Below are 20,593 nucleotides of genomic sequence, written 5' to 3' on the forward strand. Positions count from 1 at the left end.
AAAATTGTCTGTGTCTTTTTCGTGCAAATATAACTGTTTTTATAGTTTTAAAAAAGTTATCTGCAAAGTAGGTCATGAATCAATTTTGTCGATGGTACTTACAGTCGGACACATAATATTGACTTTTTAAGAAGCACTCCAATCTTACTTTAATCAAATTTCAAGAAATATTACATATAAGCCGCTATTTCTGTATCAATAAAATAATATCTTGCAAGATAAATGGAGTAATAAGTAAATGCGATTAGCCCACTGATTTCTACATACAATGGAAACAGACTCATCCGTGTTTCAAAGCCTTCTAATTTTCCATATACGAGCACGATGGAAAATATGATGGTTAGTAAATGAAATACCGTATACATAACATACGGCTAAGTCGACTTTGTAAGTCTTATATGGGGGATAAGCATTTACAACGAGATTCCAGAAAATTTTCAAACAAAAGATGTACTTCGAAATTCAAAATAACTGTTTCAATTCAAAAAACGTTTGTGGGGTAAAGGTTACTATAACTTAAATGACTTTCTTGATAATACCACTGATTGGGAATGAAGCGACCGCCCTCAGGCTTTACTAAATAATACGTTTTATTGTTCGATATTGCATTGTTATGATATTTTTATAAAAAAAAACACACCCCTGAGTTTCTTGCGCCCGTTCTTCCCAGGTCTGAGACATGCTTTATCGAATGGGTGGTAGTTTTAACCGACTTCAAAAAAGGGGGAGGTTCTCAATTCGTTGGTTTGTTTTTTTATGTTTGTTACCTCACAACTTTCGACTGGGTGAACCGATTTTGAGAATTCTTTTTTTAAGTGAAAGCTGGTGCTTCTCGTGTGGTCCCATTGTAATCCAGTTTTAAATGTCCAGATCTGACAGTGGACATCCTTGAGAAAACCATAAAAGTCTTAAATTTGATATAAGTATGTGCGCGACAAATTTACAAATAACTCAATATCGCGCCAACCGATTTCGATGATTCTTTTTTTAATTGCGAAGGATATACTTCAAAGGTAGTTTGATATTTATTTATAATATAACTTTCATCTATAGTCGAAGGCAAGAATTTATGTTAATTTTAATTTCCAATCATTAATTCTAACCTATCTATTTATCTAATATTAACATATTTTCGAATACCAAAGAGATTCTCAATTTAACAAAATGAGCAAGAATTTAAATTAACAACTTTTGAGGTATGAGCTTAATTGTTCGCTATTGTAGTAAATAGTGATTGAGATGTTTTTTATTTCAGTTTTGTATAAAAAACGTGTTTTAAGTTTTTCTTAACTATTATTTATTTATAATTACGGCAATAAAAAAGAAAATTGAACAAAATCTCAAAAATCGCAGATAATTCTTAAAATGTTTTAATTGCATCCCATTCCGTTCAAATCTTAAGCCTTTTCTATAAAGTGTTATTGTAAGACAGTGGGTGTGGGGGGGTTTAACCAACTCAAGTTAACAAAAGAGGGTTAAGAGGAGTTTTAGATGTACGAACGCTTTTGATCTTATTAATGCCATAAAATAATGCTTTATAATCTTATTAAGGGCGAGGTTAGCGTTCGCGATGCGCCCTTGAAGCTGACACAAATTGGTTTTAAGATTTCAATTTAGCGCTTTCAATGTGAGCTATCGTTTAATTGACTGAAAATAATTTCCATAGGCTGTTGTTATAAATTGATACCATATATGAGCATACGAATAACATATATTCCTAAACATGAATATTATATTTGATTGGTGAGATGTGGGGCGAGATTAATAGTTGTAAACCGTTAGATAATTTATATGTCCGGATAAAGCCGCTAGACAACTGATGAAAACAAGCCGGGTTTATTACTTTAGTGTGAGTGTCAAACTACTTTTTATGAAAATTAGGGATGAGACGAGCAGGACGTTCAGCAGGTAATTGATACGCCCTGCCCATTACAATGCAGTGCCGCTCAGGATTCTTGATAAACCCCAAAAATTCTGAGCAGCACTACAACTGCGCTCAATGATGCTCAATGAATTCGAGGATAGCCCGTCAGTTAAAAACAATTGTGTGGTTCTATAAAACCACGTTTAAAAAACATTTTTTTTTATAAAATAACATAAGAATATCAGCAAAATAATCGAAAAAAAAATTATAAATAACATCCTTTACTTATTCATAAAATATCGTGGGGTTCGAGCCCAAACCACAACTATAATCTGGCGCCTTAGACTACTCGGCCAAACTGACCTTTGAGCAGTAGTCGAAATAAATGGTTTAATTTTACCCTGTTACGCGGCCGGCTGTAATTCAACGTGCAATAGATGGCCAAAAAAATATTGGCGATATAATAAAAATTTCACTTTAAAAACTGGTTTCAACTAGTTGTACAAAAGTAACGTTACATAGATTTCGATTATTGTATTGATACATGCAAAAATTATAGTTTATATTATAAATTATCATATTTTAAGGTGTATTTTCCTATATTTTTGAGGTTGAGGGCACACACGGTTCATTGTTAATTTTCATTTCTTCATTTATTCATTGTTCAGTATTTGAGTTAAATGTGTATGAACTTGAAATAATCAATGGAAAAATTAAAAAAAAAATTCGGTAAAGTTTTTTTTTTAAATTTTGATTCCCTGAGTAAGAATTTTTGTAATTCTTTATTAATGGTAATAATGGTTAATATGACGAACTTTGATCAAAGTCCTCTTTCATAAGTAACTGAATGAGAAAAAAATCCAACTTTACAACTACATCATGAAATTAAGAATTATCAAAACGTAGTTGCGTTTGCAACTTTTAACAAATGATTCAAAGGAAATGCAAAGCGAGAGATAATCAAACGGCAATTCAAAGTTAGCTAAACGCCAGATGAACTCAACAATGTTTCGATAATTTATCATTCAAATTTGCACCACTTTATCAACAAACTTTAACATCTGAATTGTTTGAAGTGGAATTACGCGATCATTTGAAATATTTCTCAGTTTTATCTCTTATCTTGATTAAATTCTTACAAGTAGCAAATATAAACATTAAATTAACACGAGATAAGATGAAGCTTATTGTGTTTCGTCCTTAGTTACTATCCTCAATGTTACATGTCTAGTGTGTCAAATGATTATGACATAGTGGAACATATTATAGTTTGGTCCGGCGTTATCACCAAGAAATAAGTGAATGTATTTATCTTTGCACTTAAGCATTACACTTCGTAAGCATAGCAAAGCAAAAATACGAATACGAAATTACGAATAGGCATTGCATGTCCAGAAATGCCACGACAGCGCAAATCTTCACGTTATCGCAAAAATATGGCCTCATACGAAGTTGATACTTTTTGAATACTAAACTCTTTAGTATTCTAACGTCTATATATATATAAGAAGTATAACTACAATAACTTCTTTTCCCTAGTCCTTCCTTCTCATCTTGACACAACTTTAAAGCTTTAGAATAGTGTGATTTTAATTAAATTCTCATAAGAATGTTATTCTGCTGTTTAACGCAGATATTACGTAATTAATTTATTTGATTCTATTATTCTCAAGCTCAAATTGAAACAAACTACAATGTAATTTTTGTTCTTGTTGGAGCTAGTAATATTATTAAGTAATAATCTATCGTTGCATAAAAATAATAATCTATCGTTCTAGCCTTTAAGTTCTCATTACACTTTGTTACTAGCTGGACCAGTACGCTGTATGGAATTAATATTGACTAGGATCAACGATTTGATAGAGGAGGTCAAATGTGTAAGCTTAATCTCCGCACCTTAATTTTAGCAATATTTGTAAGATTTTTCAGGTATTTTTATCCGTAACTTCATTCTTATTATCATTATTCAGTTTATTAATATTTTTCAATTATTGCTTATATAACGGGCTAGCTAATAAAACACGCTGTTTTGTAGCGACATCTATCGAGTTTTCTGAGTAGAACCGGTAGCCCACATAACGTATAACGAGATTACACGTGACAGAATTATCGCGGGCGCCAGCTCTTGTAAATCTTCCAAAGCGGACAATATCTGGAAGCAAATATGACCGAACTATTTAAAATCACAAAACAAAGAAGCGGATTAACATATCACTGTGATTACGTTTTAACACTTGACGTTGTTTTGTAAATGTTGTAATGTTGTTTAGCAACTGTTTTATGTGGCTGCATGAAATTATTGAGAAACGTTTTTACGGGCGAGTTACTACGAATACGATATTTATTGCTAAACTAATCTTCATGGCTGAACGTGATGTAAAATTTTAAAATAAAACTTATATCGTCTTTAACTAAGAAACCTAGACAGGCAATCTAATGATAGACGAAATAAAAGCTCAATAGGTTATTCGAGCCCAACCGACTAACAAAAAAACTTAAATATTTATAATTTTCTATGTATTACATTCAAAAAGTGTACATCGATTTAATTTTGTTTAAAATATATATTATATAAATTTTACGTTGAGTAAAATAAAAAAATTGCCAAACCAACAGCCAATGTAAGAAAAATCATTAAGTACAACTGTTTGGGCCCTTTATAATATTTTATTTTATGATTCGATCAAACAAACAGTTATCACCATTATGTTACAATGCAGCACTTTCAACCTGGATGAAATACCGGGGGAGTGTTTTAGTACAACTACTTAGGAAAATGCGGCGCTCTGAAGACCCTGTAGGAGGATGCTAATTGCATAGACGCCCTTCCCGCTCATTGTTTTAGAGCAGGCCATGATTGAAGTAGCGGCGGTAAGAAGTGATACACACTAACCGCCGAGTAAACATACGGTAGCATCAGAAACATAGTCGGCTGCGCATGACACATACATTAACAGCCGGCCTAATATTTTCATAATCTAATGGCGATGTTCTATGAAACAATGCTGGTTGTTTATTCAAACAATTATCTCCGTATCTGTTGCTGGTTAGACCGACCTCTTTAAAACCATCTAAAATTGTTTGCGGTATCTTTTTGTTTTGTGTTGTTTATTCAAACTTCGAGATGTGTAGCGTGAGACCTGAATGTGTTTCTTATTGTTACAGGTGACATTGGCTCAAATTTGTAGGGGACAAGATAGATCTCCAGGCCCTCACCATTTTCACGAGCCAACTGAAGAGACTCGACGAAAATTTGAGTCCTGGTGGAGCGCTCAGGTGTCTCCACGTCCTCCCCCATTCAGCCCCCGGCGCTACCCTTCTCCGGGGCCTAAAAATAGATCTCCAACTTTAAACACTATCCCAGACCACCTCCACCCAGCTCTTCAAACTGTTCAGAATCAATATCCTACTCAGAAAACTCGAATGAGGACAAGTTTTGATCCCGAACTTGAACTCCCAAAGCTCCAGCGCTGGTTTTCTGAGAACCAACATCCAAGTAGACAGCAAATACAGCAGTATGTACGGGAGCTAAACAATTTGGAATCAAGGAGAGGACGAAAACCGTTGGATGTGAATAATGTTGTATATTGGTTCAAAAACGCTAGAGCGGCACAAAAGCGTGCTGAGTTACGTAATATTGGAGGCTTGGGAGGTCATCTTGGAATGAATGGCTTCAACAGCAGAAGTCATAGTCCTTCAAATGGATCACTACTAACAGGCAATGATAACTATTCCTCACACGATCACGGCATGCTGAAAAGTCCAATGCAATTATCAGGCAGTCCCGGACGTTATCCAATGTCAGTGATGTCTGAAGATAATTTGTCCAATGCTGGTTCAGATTTAGATGACGATGGCGATTTAAATAATGATGACAGACCTGAGAGTCCAGATGCACCGCTCTCTTTGATCACAACGAAGAAGAATAACAATGAAAATGAGAAAGAAGAATCGAATAAGGAGTCTCCGAAACCTCCCGATATTATTAAGGTAATGAATTGATTTTGGTTATCATTATACAATCTAATAGCAAATTAATACTTCATTAGAAACAGGTTTTTGGCCTCTTAATTTTTATTAAACTAAAGTTTTCTTTTATTAACGAAGATTCATAGATTTTGTAATTTCTTTGACTAACGCGAGTGTTACACATTACAATAAAATACTTTTTAAAGGATCAAAACGCTTTTGACGATTGTGTTTCTACATTAGGTTTTTGCGTAAAAGTTACATTTGTATTATTATTTTATCGACCGACTAACCAGCACTGTCCCTAATGTAAAAACACATTTACAATAACATTTTTATCTTTTAAAAAGTATTTTTATTTAAATCATAGATATTGTAATATACTTTTTCAAAGTATTAAATGGGTAGTAGTTGAAACCAAATTTAAACATAGTTCTAAAAAATATATTTTTTATTTCATGCTTGAGCTTAATTTTTCTTTCAAGTATTCGCAATTTAGTAGATTCTCTTTCAAAAACTTTAGTGAAGATTTATTATTTTAACAGGTTCACGATATTAAGCAAGAACCGAGAGATTTGACAAAAACAGAACAGATGCCGTCACCGCAGCGCTCTCCAGCAAAAAACAGCGACAGCTCTCACAACAACAACAATAACAACAACGAGGACGAGAATGGTGCTCCCGAAGATCACGACATGGCTTCGGACGACGAGGTCACTCAAGAACGTCACTACCGCCCTGCGTCGCCGCACCTCGACCGCTTACCATTCCCTATGGTCCCAAATCATCCCATGTTCGGACACGGCATCATGTATATGAGCCAGTATATGAGCGGCTTTCCTGGAGTCGGGCCCGTCCATGGTGAAGGCGCAAGCGGTCTGAATCTAGCATTAGCAGGAGCTTCCGACGAACGCCGCAAAAGAAACCGCACATTCATAGACCCTGTCTCCGAGGTGCCCGTGCTAGAACAATGGTTTTCAATGAACACTCACCCGTCCCATAACTTAATCTTGAAGTATACTGAGGAGCTGAACCGAATGCCTTACAGGCAGAAGTTTCCTCGGCTCGAATCAAAAAACGTGCAGTTCTGGTTCAAAAATAGACGAGCCAAGTGTAAAAGATTGAAGATGTCGCTGTATGAGCCAACTTCTCCGGTACATTATGGTCACCCAGGACACCCTCACGCGATTTCTGAAAGAAAAATGGTGTAAATCTAAATTTATATTGTGTGTAATATTTTAGTTGCAATAAAATTCGCTTGTGAAGTCATTTTGTAAGTAAGACTGAATTAATCTTTTAGGGTGGTCGTGCCATCTTAGTATTAATTTATGCATTGGCATTGTGCTATGGAATGATATTTATCATCATTACTATTACGTAAAACTTTTTCATGTAAACATAATAAAACAGCATAGAAACATGCGTAGATATAATATATTGATACATTATATTGTATGCAAATATGGTGAGAATGTACATCCCAAAAACAATTGAATCTCAAGATATTAGTAAATTGTTTTGTATATAAGTATGACTAATTATTATTTATTACAAAATTAATAGGTTTAGATGTTACGAAGGAAGAAAATATCCATGCTTCGTGTTAGTAGTTGTACTTACTTAGGAAACGTTAATATGTATAAAGTAATGTGTCAAACAATATAAAATATATCGCACATTGATAGATCGTACACTGTTATATTTACATAGGCTAGGTTTATTGTTACATTGTACAAATAAATAGAAGACGCACATTCCTTTCATCTGTGTTATTGAATACTCAATCCAAAGATTGATTAGTTTAAATATTATGATGCCAAATTACGGACAAACTTGTCTTACTAAAGACCGAAATTAATACAAGTTATCTGTCACTCACCATAAAATAATAGCACTCATATTCCAATAGTAATTCTTACTGAGCTTCGGATTCAAAATGTATATCAATAAAGCTTACATAAATTTTGTTCATAGTTTTTTTCTTATATGCTATAAATAGGATATATAACGATACAAATATCTTTAAATATTAATTTGTATTTTAGTGAGACAAGTTCCAAACGTTTAAAGTATTTACGCATTTAAAATAAAGAGGCTGGTTTTTCACAGTTTCTTCGTTTTGTAGTTCTAGACCGGATCACTCCACATAACATTATAAATGTACAAGGGAGTTCGTTCTTCAGTACACTTGATAAAGTTACAATAAAATAGAGTATAAGAAATGGACACAGCCAAACCAAAACGCCCGTCCTACATAGTCGTATGAACCTAAGCAATAATTTGAACACGTTCCGATACACTGCTAAAGGTATTCACCTAAAAATTGTTTTGTTATTCCAATGTTATGCTTGTTTTGTGAAGCTGTGATGAATCCAAATAATTGTAAATACTTTATTAATGTTATATAAGTTTAGTAAAGCGTTAGGCTCACAAAGTTAAAGCATTTACGGCTTGTATCATAGATTCGTATTGGCTAATCTTTTATTTCATTCAAATATAATATAATGCAAAAATTTATTGAATATATTATGTATGATACTGACATTTTGTATTTTATTGACTTTCCCCATTCACCTTTCGATTTTCTAGATTGCAGTAAAACCATTTATATTTAATAAAAAAATTGCAAAACTACCATTGAGCAGTATATTTAAATGTAGAACAATAATTGCTATATGAATACGTAATTCCCTTTTTTTTAATAGATGTATTGATATATCATACTATTTTGAAATAATATTTATTGATAGCAAACCACAACCATAGATAAAATCACAAAACATAAAATATAACAAAGGCAAGGCATAAACTAAATAAAAACTAATTACTCATTAATAAAAAAAAATATTGCCGTGTGGCTATGGTTGTTACCAAATATATCGTCTCAATAGCCAAAAAAATGATACCAAATATTTGCATCTAAGAATGCAAGTATAACGGCGGGTTCACACTGTTAGAATTTAGTTGATCAATTAAAGGCTAAATGTTTGCGATTTGAACTGTCCGACAGAATAAATAAATAAAAATCTCACAGTCGACACGTCTGCACAATCTTCAACTTAAATTTCAGCAAATATAATTTATATTGTATTCGTTTATATTTAAAGTTTAGCAAAATAATGACAAAGTCCTTGAAAACTAACGTTATGGACTGTTGTATTTTAGTAAACCTTTTGATGTTCGGAAGTCATTTATATGTCCAGAAATATCCTCCAACTAGCGAAATTAATCAGAAACAAATAAGGTATTTCCATTTTTTTTTATGAAAATAAGGAAGAGTTGAACAGGACGTTCAGCTGATGGTAATTGATACGTCTTACCCATTACAATGCAGAGCCGCTCAGGATTCTTGAAAAACCCAAAAATTCTGTGAGGCACTACAATTGCGCTCGTCACCTTGAGACATAAGATGTTAAGTCTCATTTGCCCAGTAATTTCACTAGCTGCAGCGCCCTTCAGAAACACAATAATGTTTACACATTACTGCTTCACGGCAGAAATAGGTACCGTTTTGGTATCCATAAACTAGCCGGTATCCCGTGCAATGGAGCCTCCAACTGGTCTCTATATATATATATATATACTTATAATATAGGTCTCTCCGAAATCCAATCAGGAACGAATACGCGGAGTTTTTGCCACAATAATTGCCCAACTAAAATCGATTGATGTGAACCTGTTGTAATACTTTTATGCTTAAATTGCAAATTATCAATATTATTATAAAAGCAGTTTAATTGTAAGAAATCAAAATTTGCAAACGTAAATTGCGTTTATTTCTAATAACAAACCGTACGTCTTTCCAAAGATATTTTATATTATTAAAGATATTGTTATATATTTATGTAACGAGGTGCAAATGTTAAGTATGGGATATCATCTCATTATGGTTTGGTTAAGGTTGGTAAGAGCTTAAACACTATTTAAAACATATGTTTTCTAACTTGTATTGTTGATATTCGAAAACATGATAATATAATTAGATAATTGGAAGATAAGCCTACCAGCATGGAAGCTTCTTCTATTTGATAAAACAATCCAATTTCAAGTCATCTCCGATCGGCTTGATTCTTATTGCGTAGATAAGTGGGTTCTCTCTGCATCTTCTACCGCATGTATCACGGGGATGGCTCAGAGGAGTTGTTCAAGTTGATACCAGCACCCAAATTTCATCACGTCAAAATGCGAAATACCACCCTCCTCATGTTGACGTCTTGGCATAAAAAGGCAATTATTTTCCCAAAATTGATTCCTTTAGAATTCTTTTTGATGTCATTTCTAATAACTACTAGATACTACTACCGCTTCGGAAACAAATGGCGCTCTGAGAGAGAAGATGCGGCGCAAGAAACTCTCTTGCTATCTATAACTTAAGTTTTGTGAGGAATTTCTTGCCTGGCACAGCCATTTTGTGGAATGAATTACCGGCTTCACCTTTCCCGAACCGATATAACTTAGGGACCTTCAAGTTTAGAGCATACTCCGACCTTTAAGGCCGGCAACGCAACTCTTGACTCTTGGTGTTGCGGTGTCCACGGTCGGTTGCCCCCCCACATCCCATCACGAGCCTCTTGCCCCTTCTCATATAAGTATACCTATATAAAAAAGGTACTTAGAAGTATCTCATAGCAAATGCTCAATTTTTTTGCATATTAAATTACTTTTTCGAGTTACTGAAGCGATGCCGAATTGATGCAGATATCCACGCTTTTTTGCGTATTATTTTCTGAAACCATATCACATAATCTTCGCGGGAATTTTTAAGTAGCGATTTGTTAAAGTCATACAATTAATCAATTTAATATAATCAATAATCAGCCGAGACGTCGAACAATTCAATAACATGTGTCAAAAGATACCGAAAGCAGACGACGGAAGAGTCCGGCGCAGGACCCAAATCACCTGTCTAACTAACAACTTGTGCTGAAATCAAAGATAAAGATGCGTTTAATTTACTTGTGCAACTGGCTACAGTGACTGGAGCACCAACTAGCAATACAATAAAGTTATGCTAAATGATATGTAGCTCAATCATTATGTATTTGAGTATCTATTATTAAATTCAAATTTACTTCCCAACATAATAATTATTGTACAAAGTGTCTTATGCCTATAGTAATAGCCCTCCTCTTAATAATAGCATCTAAAAACAGACTACAACTTTATCTAAGAAATTTTCCATGAATTTTGTAGGAAATAATCATTTTTAATTCCCCACTTATTATTGCTCGTACTTTTTGTAACTCTTAACTTTATCGAACGTCATTCCGTTGAATAAGCCAACTTCAAGAAAGGAGGAGGTTCTCAATTCGACTGTATTTGTTTTACCATTTTTTCACTTTACAAGCACTTTAACATTTAAGATAGAATAATAAGAGCTCTACAATTAAATTCTGAAATCAACGATAACGTTGCTTGTTTTCCTTGTGAACTATCCAAAAATTTTATAATTATAATATAATGGCTTAACTAAAATATTTACAATGATCTTATGCATGTGACTTTTTAACTTTAATCTATAAAATAGCATGCATGTAAGGAGAATTTATTTTTCAAATCCCTATAATTTTATGATAATAATGAGTAATTACTGTTATTAACGCATTATTAAAAAAATACCGATTTTGTCAAGCGAGATACAAAATTCTTATATTGGTCAACAGCTAGCGCTAGTAAATCAACGATGTAAACCAACTTGCAGACATCTTTGTCGCATCTCAGTTTTATCAAGTTTGCAAGATCATTTAGTTTAATGTTTTGATTAAGATAATACCTAACTTTTATAAGCATCAATTACACATCAAATTTGGTTTTTATTCAAATTTAAGGTACGATCTAAAATACCTTATTTTTTAAAACACCGCAAGGCACAATAAATATTTTGGATTAAGTTTGGCATAAAATGAAAACAATGGATTAATTAAAAAATCTCTCCTTATGTTCGTAAATTAGATTATTTGGTACAATTTCAAGAAAAAAAAACTATGTTCTGCATTATGTACTGACAAAATGGTCAATATCTTCGACTGCCTGAACTAAACTTCTGCTAGCTGCATAAAAGCCACTCTCAATGAATAGCTGTTACTCTGCAAATTTCATCGCTGGCGACCAATATCATGTATGCGAGTCGCGGTCTCCACTTAAGAGCGCGTCGATCTCAGCGTTGTCTGTTCTCCAGTTAATGTGACCAGCCCTCAAACACTTTTTTTTTATATAAAAACAGCTTCACTGCCTGGGGTGGCAAATAGGAAAGGGGCTTACGGGATGAGGAGTGGTGAGGCAACCGCAACCAGGAGTCAAGATATGCATTGCCGGCCTTTAAACTGGGAGAATGATCTTTTCTTGAAGGTCCTTAAGTCGTATCTCCATACTCCATGTGAGGCCGAATTTGAGCTTTATATAGTTGATGTCGACGGCTTATGGTGAAGTACTGTTGCGACTTATTAAGAACACCAAGATTTTTAGAGGATAGTTGAGCCTTCTCTTCCATGGAACCGAACGTCACTCGACGCCGATATGCCGATACAGGCTGAGGTAGTTAGAGGAGTGATCTCAAATCGAGGGGATACGACAAAGGGAGACTTTTAAGCAATGAACGCATACACTTGTGCCTTTTAAGGTTTAAATAGAACTTAATTTTTACGGCCCCATACGAGACTTTTCAAAGCAAGGTCCCGATTTCAGATTGCTCGATGGATTCGATGGAATATGTTGGAAACTTAACTTTGATTCTTAAGTTAAGTTTATATTTGTTGACCTACTGATAGGTTCCACGACTCAGATCCGTACGTCATCACGTGGTAGATGCACTAACTGAAGACTTTTAACTTGAGGAATTATGGTATATCCAAGGACAAAAATGGATAAGTATTTAAAAAGAAATACAGCTAATATGCCTCTCGAAATATTCGGCGATGAAGGCAGATCATAACATGTATCACAGCACCATCATCCTCGGCAGAAAATGACCACGTATATATATATATATATAAATATATGTATATTATATACTAGCTGACCCAGCGAAGGTTGTATTGTAATATAAGAAATAATCAATAATAAAAATTTTTGGGGCATAAAAAAATAGATGACGACCGATTCTCAGATCTACCAAATATTAAATCATACATAAAATATATCATATATACTACAATAATTATTATATTCGATTGCTATCTTGCAGCCCTATTTCTGTGTATGGAACAGAATAATATAAAAATCGCGATACAAAAATAGGTGTTCAGCGTAGGTGGGTGAAAATTTGAAGTGGTATGTATTTTTTAATGCTGAATCATAATAAAATAAAAAAAAATGTCTAAAAATAAAACAAATATATTTGAGTCTTATCATGCAGCTCGTTCCAGACTTACAGGAGCACTGTGTTTGCGGAATCGCTCAATTTCATTATCTCGTGCTCGCTGTCAATGTGTTTGATGCGCACGAATTCGTTGCATTCTAAGCCTATCTACTTCATTGTCATTCACTAAAGATAGAGAGAAGCAATTCTGACATAGTAATACGATTATTTTCTTGATCTCATATCTCTGGTCATCACTGCGGTTGGCACGTGAGGTAGCTCTTCGCACATTTGATTGACTGTGACGACCTAAGTCAGGTCGTCTTCTCCTCAGCATGGTTAATTGTAATTAATCAAAGTGAGAAAACTTCTCGCGCACTTAGCAGTAAAGTGTCACTATCACAAAATATCAACAAAAAAAAGTGTCATACATAACTTCAAATGTCACTATCACAAAGGATAACCGAAGTAAAGAAAGTTCTCGCACACGTAGTGGTAATCGTCACTCACAAAGATAGAAGGATGCACTCTTTGTCTAAGGTATCGATTTTAAACTATTCTTTCAATTTGATTTATGAAGACGGAGAAAGGAAAACAATTTAAAGGAAAACAATATTGTTGTTTTTATTTACTTCCGAGCAATTTCATAATTTTTTCACCTTTTAAACCTTCTCTGTACTTCCACAAATAAATCAAGACCAAAATTAGCCAAATCGGTCCATACGTTCTCGAGTCTTAGCGAGACTAACGAACAGCAATTCATTTTTATATATATAGACTAGTGGACCCAACAAACGTTGTCCTGTTCACACGTCTTAAATTTGAAAAATCGGTCCAGCCGTTAGGAGGAGTTCACTAACATACACATGAGCAGGAGAATTATATTATATGGACGGAATTGAGAATCTAAACCAATCTCAAATTCACTGAAACAAACAAAAAAGTCATCAAAATCAGTCCAGCCGTTTAGGAGGTAGTTTAATTGTGAATCTAAACCATTTTCGAATCCACCTGAAGACACATAAAAAATTTCATCAAAATCGGTCCAGCCGTCTAGGAGGAGTTCAGTGACATACACACGCACACAAGAATTATATATATAAGAATAGATATTCTACAAAGAACGTCTACTAAGAATTGGTACTGAGAGAGTTCCTTACGATTCTTCTATTTGAGAACCCCACTAGTTTTCATAATAGTGATAGTGATAGTGATTTAAGCTAATCCCAAAAATAAAATAACTAACACTTCTTGATAGAGCCTCTTGCTGCTAGACAACCGATGAAAACAGGCCAGGTTTATTACTTTAGTGTGCGTGACAAGCTACTTCTTACACTCGCGATTTGTATGTCACTTTGTGTTTATGTGCGTGCATTGCTCAAAATATAGGTTTACTGTCAACCTCAATTTTATAATATTCTAACACAATATTGTTTTATGAATATCGTACAATATCGCAGATATTCTTTCCAAATAAATAGTAACTTAATAAAGCTATTTAATACGATCGTAATGAATGTATAAACAAACAACTTGATGAAATCGTCTCAGCAGCGTCTAACAAAACGTTTGAGTTGTACGTTATGTGGATTATACCAATTAGTAAGAGATCTGGAGTCTCGCTTCGTTTCTTTGATCGTCAACTCATCTTTTTCTTATCCAAGTGAGTGAGCTACTAATGAACGATGTATTGCTAATTATGTTAATGCCTCTAGCTTAAATATCTTCGGAAAATAACAAGTAATGATCTTACATCAACTTTTAATAAATAATTCGATGTCTTTTTTTTAATAGATCTGATACTTTTTAGTTTATCACCATGACAATAAAACAGAAATAAGCCTAGCGAAGCTCTAAGAAAAAAGTGATTCACTCGATTGTATGAAACGTGCGGTCATTGATAGATTGACAGATGACGGCTATAATCTTGTAGGGGTATTTCAAACGTATGTCAAACCACTGCACGTTTCATACTAAACTAAATTTCAATTTTATTACGATGTATTTACTTACTCTGACAGAAAATAATATCAAAAAGTGCAAATTATCTACACCTCACCAGTAAAAAATGGCCTGCGTACAATTTACACATGTCAGAAGTGAAATTTCTATGGAATACTAACTTTTAAATCTCATTTATATCAATTATCCTAATCTGGTCTTTAAACCAAACGTTTTTTGTCAATATTAAAAATTATTAGATGTTCTACTTACTCGCATTCGCGTGCTAAATCTGTACGATACAAAGCTAGGGTAGATGTTCAACTACAACATTCTAATAAAAGTTTATACTTTATGTTTTAAAAGAGTCAGTGGTACATTAGGTTGGAACGTTGGTTCTCAACACGGAGCTCCCGGTTCGATCCTCGTCCGTCAGTTACCAATGTGTTTTCGGTGTTCGTACTCATATGAACATTTATTCGACGCTGTATAAGGTCGGCAACTTCTTGTTATTCCTCTGGTGTAGTACCGTGGTGGTAACTTCACAATAGGTGACCCGTATGCTCGTTGGTCCTCCTCTTCCATAAAAAAAAACTTATGTATTAAGGTTTAAAAAACCAGATGATGTTGTACGAGTAGTAATACCAGAGGGATAGATATTTACGTATTAAATAATATCTACATTCACCAAGTAAATGTATAATATCATAATAAATTAAATCAAAATCACTTTTTTCATGTAGGTCAAGAAAATGACACTTACGAATGTCAAAACTTTTCTTATTTTTTTATATTTACCGCTATTTTGGAATGGGTTGCCTTATATGAAAAGAAGTAGCAAGAAACCCATTGCAATTCTCAGAAAATAAGGTTAGTTTTGGTGAACTAGTGTCATTCAGTTCTGGTATAGTATGTAGGACTTTTGACTCAATTGAGCTCAAAGTAAAAATTCAAATAAACATGTACAGCTTCATTCACTTTACAGATTATTTCAGTTACAAAATATTAAGTATACTAATGCACCAAAAATACACAAACTATAAATAATTTTTTGAAATACTTGTGTAAGGCTTAAGTAATTGTAAATTAATACGGAAAAACAAGAGTTGTTAAGAACAGTAAATACATTAATTAAAAAAAAAAAATATTAAACTAGTATAAAACAAACTCCTGCCGAATATAAATAGCAAAAGCGACTCAACACCATCAGTGATAGTACTACAGGAACCAAAATAACATTTATTCCAAACAAAATTCTTCCAGAGTATAATATACAGAGTGATGGTAGCAATGCTTCATATATTAAGTTGGGGCATTAAGTTTTAATCTAAACAAACTGCTCGGCTGGCAAACGAAGTCTCACATCTATGTTAGTTAACCGCGGATTATTACGTTACATTAATTAACTAATTTATAACGCTCTAAGTAATGGCGTTAATTAGCAATGTAACATTCTTGTAAGATATTATTTTAATCGTAGTTGTAGATTGATGAGAAAGCTCATGTTCGCTCAGAGGGCAATGGAGAGGGCTATGCTCGGAGTTTCTCTGCGAGATCGATTGGGCAGAAAAGTCCTCGAATGGCAACGACGTACCGGAAGACGCAGTGTTGGTAGGCCCCCACAAGGTGGACCGACGGTCTGGTCAAGATCGCCGGAATACGTACAACGTACGGCAGCGAAGGACCGATCGTCGTGGAGATCTTTGGGGGAGGCCGGAAGACGTCCACTGCTGGATTTGTCCAATGTCTAATGATGATGCTGATATAGTAGATTCATCATTTAAGATCCCGCAGCTCAATAGACGAGCCCTCTCGCACGGTGCCCCCCTTGTGTCCTGGTATTACAAGAGACTACGGTCCGAGGTGATCACTTACCATCAGGTGATATGTATGTACGCTCGTTAGTCCTCTTTTTCCATATTTTTTTAACTTATAGGAAATTTTTAAATCACTTGAACCTAACGCGGTAAAAATGGGTTGGTTGCAGAATTGATCGTTATAAATCTAGTTATTCATCTAAATTCATGTCTTCATAATTTCTATAAGTTAATAATAATATTCAGAAATTTTCGCATGGCAACATTTTGTATGTGGTATCACTAAGTTGACGAAAACCTTGTTGTCTAATGTCTTTCTTCTCTTGGCTTCGATTGATTAATTCAGCCAATAATTTCAGTATCAATATAATGATATTTGTAAAAAAGCGAATAAAATCCAGTCTAATCAGTACTATCAGTTTTATTTTATGCCTCCACACACCAAACTCAGAAAGACTTAGTTGTACCAAATTAAATTGAATTACAAAGCCGCCAAATTCATACACTATATATATTTTATTAAATATTATTAATATATATTTTATAATATATATTATTATTCACAATTTTGCTCTACGTAGCAGTGATTTCTCATGATTAGCTATCCTATTTCTTATTTCCTATTTATTCTATTTAAAGATCCAATAATAAAAATTAAATCCTATAAAAATTATCAATTTAGAACAAATAAAATGGATTTTGTGTATTATGATCGTTATTCTAGGACTTGATTTCGCATGTTTCATCAATATTATAAAAAATTTGTAAAAAGGTCAAATTAAAATATATCCACAAAATATAAAAAGAGAAAACTAATAATTAAGAAAAACAAAGATTACGAAGTGTATCATCGGCACAAACAAACATCTCACAAATTATAAAAACTAATATGTTCCCACAAACAACATAAGAAGTACAATATCTTAAATAATTAGAAATTAATTGGCGAGTAGAGGTCAGGGTTAAAACAAACAATTTGATACTGTGGAAGGATCGAGCGACGTGACATCTTAAGAAAACGACAGCTAACCGGCAGACAACAATAAAACTCTTAAGCCTGCTGCCTAGCAGGAAGATTTACTCCAGCAACTTAATACACCGTAATATTACTGGCCAAGGCTTGCTACCTACTGCACACAACGCGATGCTATAGATATTCACTAAATCAGCCCGTTTCATATTGACCCCGCCTCGATATCTAAAAGTTTTATTATAAATTAATATTCAATGTATGTATAAACCAGATTTTCTATAAGTTGAAATGAAATGAAATGAAATGAAATTTATTTGCAATGAAATGAAATGAAATGAAATTTATTTGCAGGAAACATTGTACTTAAGGTGTTAACAATATAATGGATAATCCAATATGTGTATATAGATTAATTTTGAAGTAAAAACTCATTAAAAGTGAATAATATACCGAACGTTGACCGAATATATTTTTATGTTCAGTCGAAGCCATTCGGCGTATCACCGTACTAAAGATTTTGATTTTTTCTACAAATGATAACAGATTATATTAATTTTAAGAGATGTATTTTTTTTTTATTCTAGACTGCTTGCATTTTGAGAGAATTATTAAACGTTTAAAGTTTAGCTGTAGAAGCAAGTCAAGTCATCAAGTTGTTGTTATGCCGATATTAATATTGTATTTTGTGAAACAGTTTCATTCACCGTGGTGTCATAAAACCACACAATTGCTTTTTTTACTTATATTAATTTAAAAAATCACTCCACGCTTCTTCTTTCCTGTTTTCTAGTCTGTCAGTAGGTATGTAGGTACTTAACAACAGAATTCAATTAGCCATCTCGTAGCATCTCGCATTGTTTGCAGTTTTGATGTAGACGAATCATTTTCACGGCGATACACGACGAAAAACTGAAATTTTTATTTACTTATGAAGCTTTTTATTGGTGGAAAGCTGCGCTTAGCGACTATCTGTCGGGCCGGCCAAGCCTTAGTTATGATATAACAAGGAATCGGCTAAGCCGAGGCTTACAGGAGACTTTATTAATTGACATGACGTTTTTTGGCTGCGATGTAGCAAATTTATATTGTTGAGGATTATTTAAGATTTTTACGTTATATTATAAAATAATGAGATAAAGTTTAGATTTTTTCCAATTATATGCGTTTTTATAAAATGATTTAAAAAAAATGGGTTGCACTCTGGGAGTGCTGGCAGAAGTTAAAACTTGAACATTGAGTTGAATATTTTGGAATGGTTAGGGCAATAATTTCGCACGAATTGCTATAATTATCAGTACAAAAGTACTAGCATTTGTGTGGTTAAATACAATATTCATTTATTGCGCTATCGTATACAAAGACGACAATTTATATTATTTACATAATAAAATTAACACTTCAGAACTATCACAATTATTTTACATTCAAAAGTTTATCCCTCAGAAAAATCAACTTTCATCCATAATCCATAACAGTAGGTGCTATCGTAGATTTACACTATCGCTTAGACAACAAAGCTTGTGAGAGAGAAGAAAATCTCTATGGGGAAACAGCAAGATAGGAAAGGTAAGCGAATCAGTTGTTACTGTAACCGATTTTGATTCACAAGTCGTAAACAGTCGGCCACGTTTGGCATTAGCTCCATAGCTAACGCACACAGTGACTGTCAGGTTATCTATACGCTACTATATTTTAAGTCTATGACTACACACTAAGCAATTTTGAGGTAAAAAAGAAAACCACCGCGTATCTTAAACAATTATCATATTCAGAAACAGAAAGTCTACCGTAAGTCGTAACCTAATTACTAAGTATTAAAAACACACACACACATACACATACTAGTTTAATTTTATTTAAGTATTATTGATTGTTTCTTTTGTCAATGTCATTTGTCGAGGAATCACTGACCTCGAAGAAAGAGTTTTAACTAGTTTCGGGATCAGAAGTCCACCCCTTTTAATATCATTGTAAAACCGTTTTTCAATGTTATTATTAAGGATAAAAAGATGTAAATAATTAGTATAACATAATAAATATTGTTGTACATATATTACTATAGTAAGTTAAGTTCTTTGCAGTGAGTGTAAAAAAAAAAAATAAAGTATTATTATAATACTGGTAAAAATCAACGCGTATTACTCAAGCTAGCTAAATTGTTAGGGTGTATAAAGGTTACTTCTCTTAATAAGAACGGCAATCCAGAGAGCTATAACTCAAAGTTGATCCCTACATTGACTTAAGAAGATGAACCTCTCCCAGATATGTTCACTCCACAACGCTCCCCTTTAATAACTCCAGGTTGGATTTCATCTTCATTTTACAAATTCCTATTATTTTTTAATTTAGATTACTTTAATCTGTCCAAATGATTTGAGTTTTCTTTAGTGTTAATTCCGCACTGCAAAGTATTGCAAAGTATTGCAGTAGCTGAAAAATCTGGCAAGAGTCTTGAGAGATTATGGCGAGTCAACACGTCCTGAGGATGCCTCGTGTAGAGGCGAAACACGTGTCGAATTGTTTAAAGACAAATATTGGCGGAATTAACACTAAATAAAACTCAAATCATTTGGATAATTATGGATTTCCGCAAAGTAACGCCTACTTCAATAAATTTACTTTAATCTGTATCAATTTATGAAATATTTTACGTTTTTCTCACTAAAGGGGTCATAATTATTATATCGTTACATGTGAGTACTACAATGAATAATCTCGAACAGTGTTGTTTA

General features: G+C 33.6%; 1 protein-coding gene across 1 annotated transcript in view; it reads left to right on the forward strand.

Annotated features, from left to right (window-relative positions):
- LOC126969539 (homeobox protein dve-1) overlaps positions 1–8,377 on the forward strand; it is a 115,151-nt gene extending 106,774 nt beyond the window's left edge. Inside the window, exons 6-7 of the mRNA XM_050815028.1 lie at positions 5,030–5,854; positions 6,379–8,377. Of these exons, the coding sequence (XP_050670985.1) occupies positions 5,030–5,854; positions 6,379–7,044 (1,491 nt within the window). The 3' untranslated portion in view covers positions 7,045–8,377. The remainder of the gene's footprint in view (positions 1–5,029; positions 5,855–6,378) is intronic.
- The last annotated feature ends 12,216 nt before the right edge of the window (positions 8,378–20,593 follow it).

This window comes from Leptidea sinapis, chromosome 18 (assembly GCF_905404315.1).
Source record: "Leptidea sinapis chromosome 18, ilLepSina1.1, whole genome shotgun sequence".
Classification (NCBI taxonomy): domain Eukaryota; kingdom Metazoa; phylum Arthropoda; class Insecta; order Lepidoptera; family Pieridae; genus Leptidea; species Leptidea sinapis.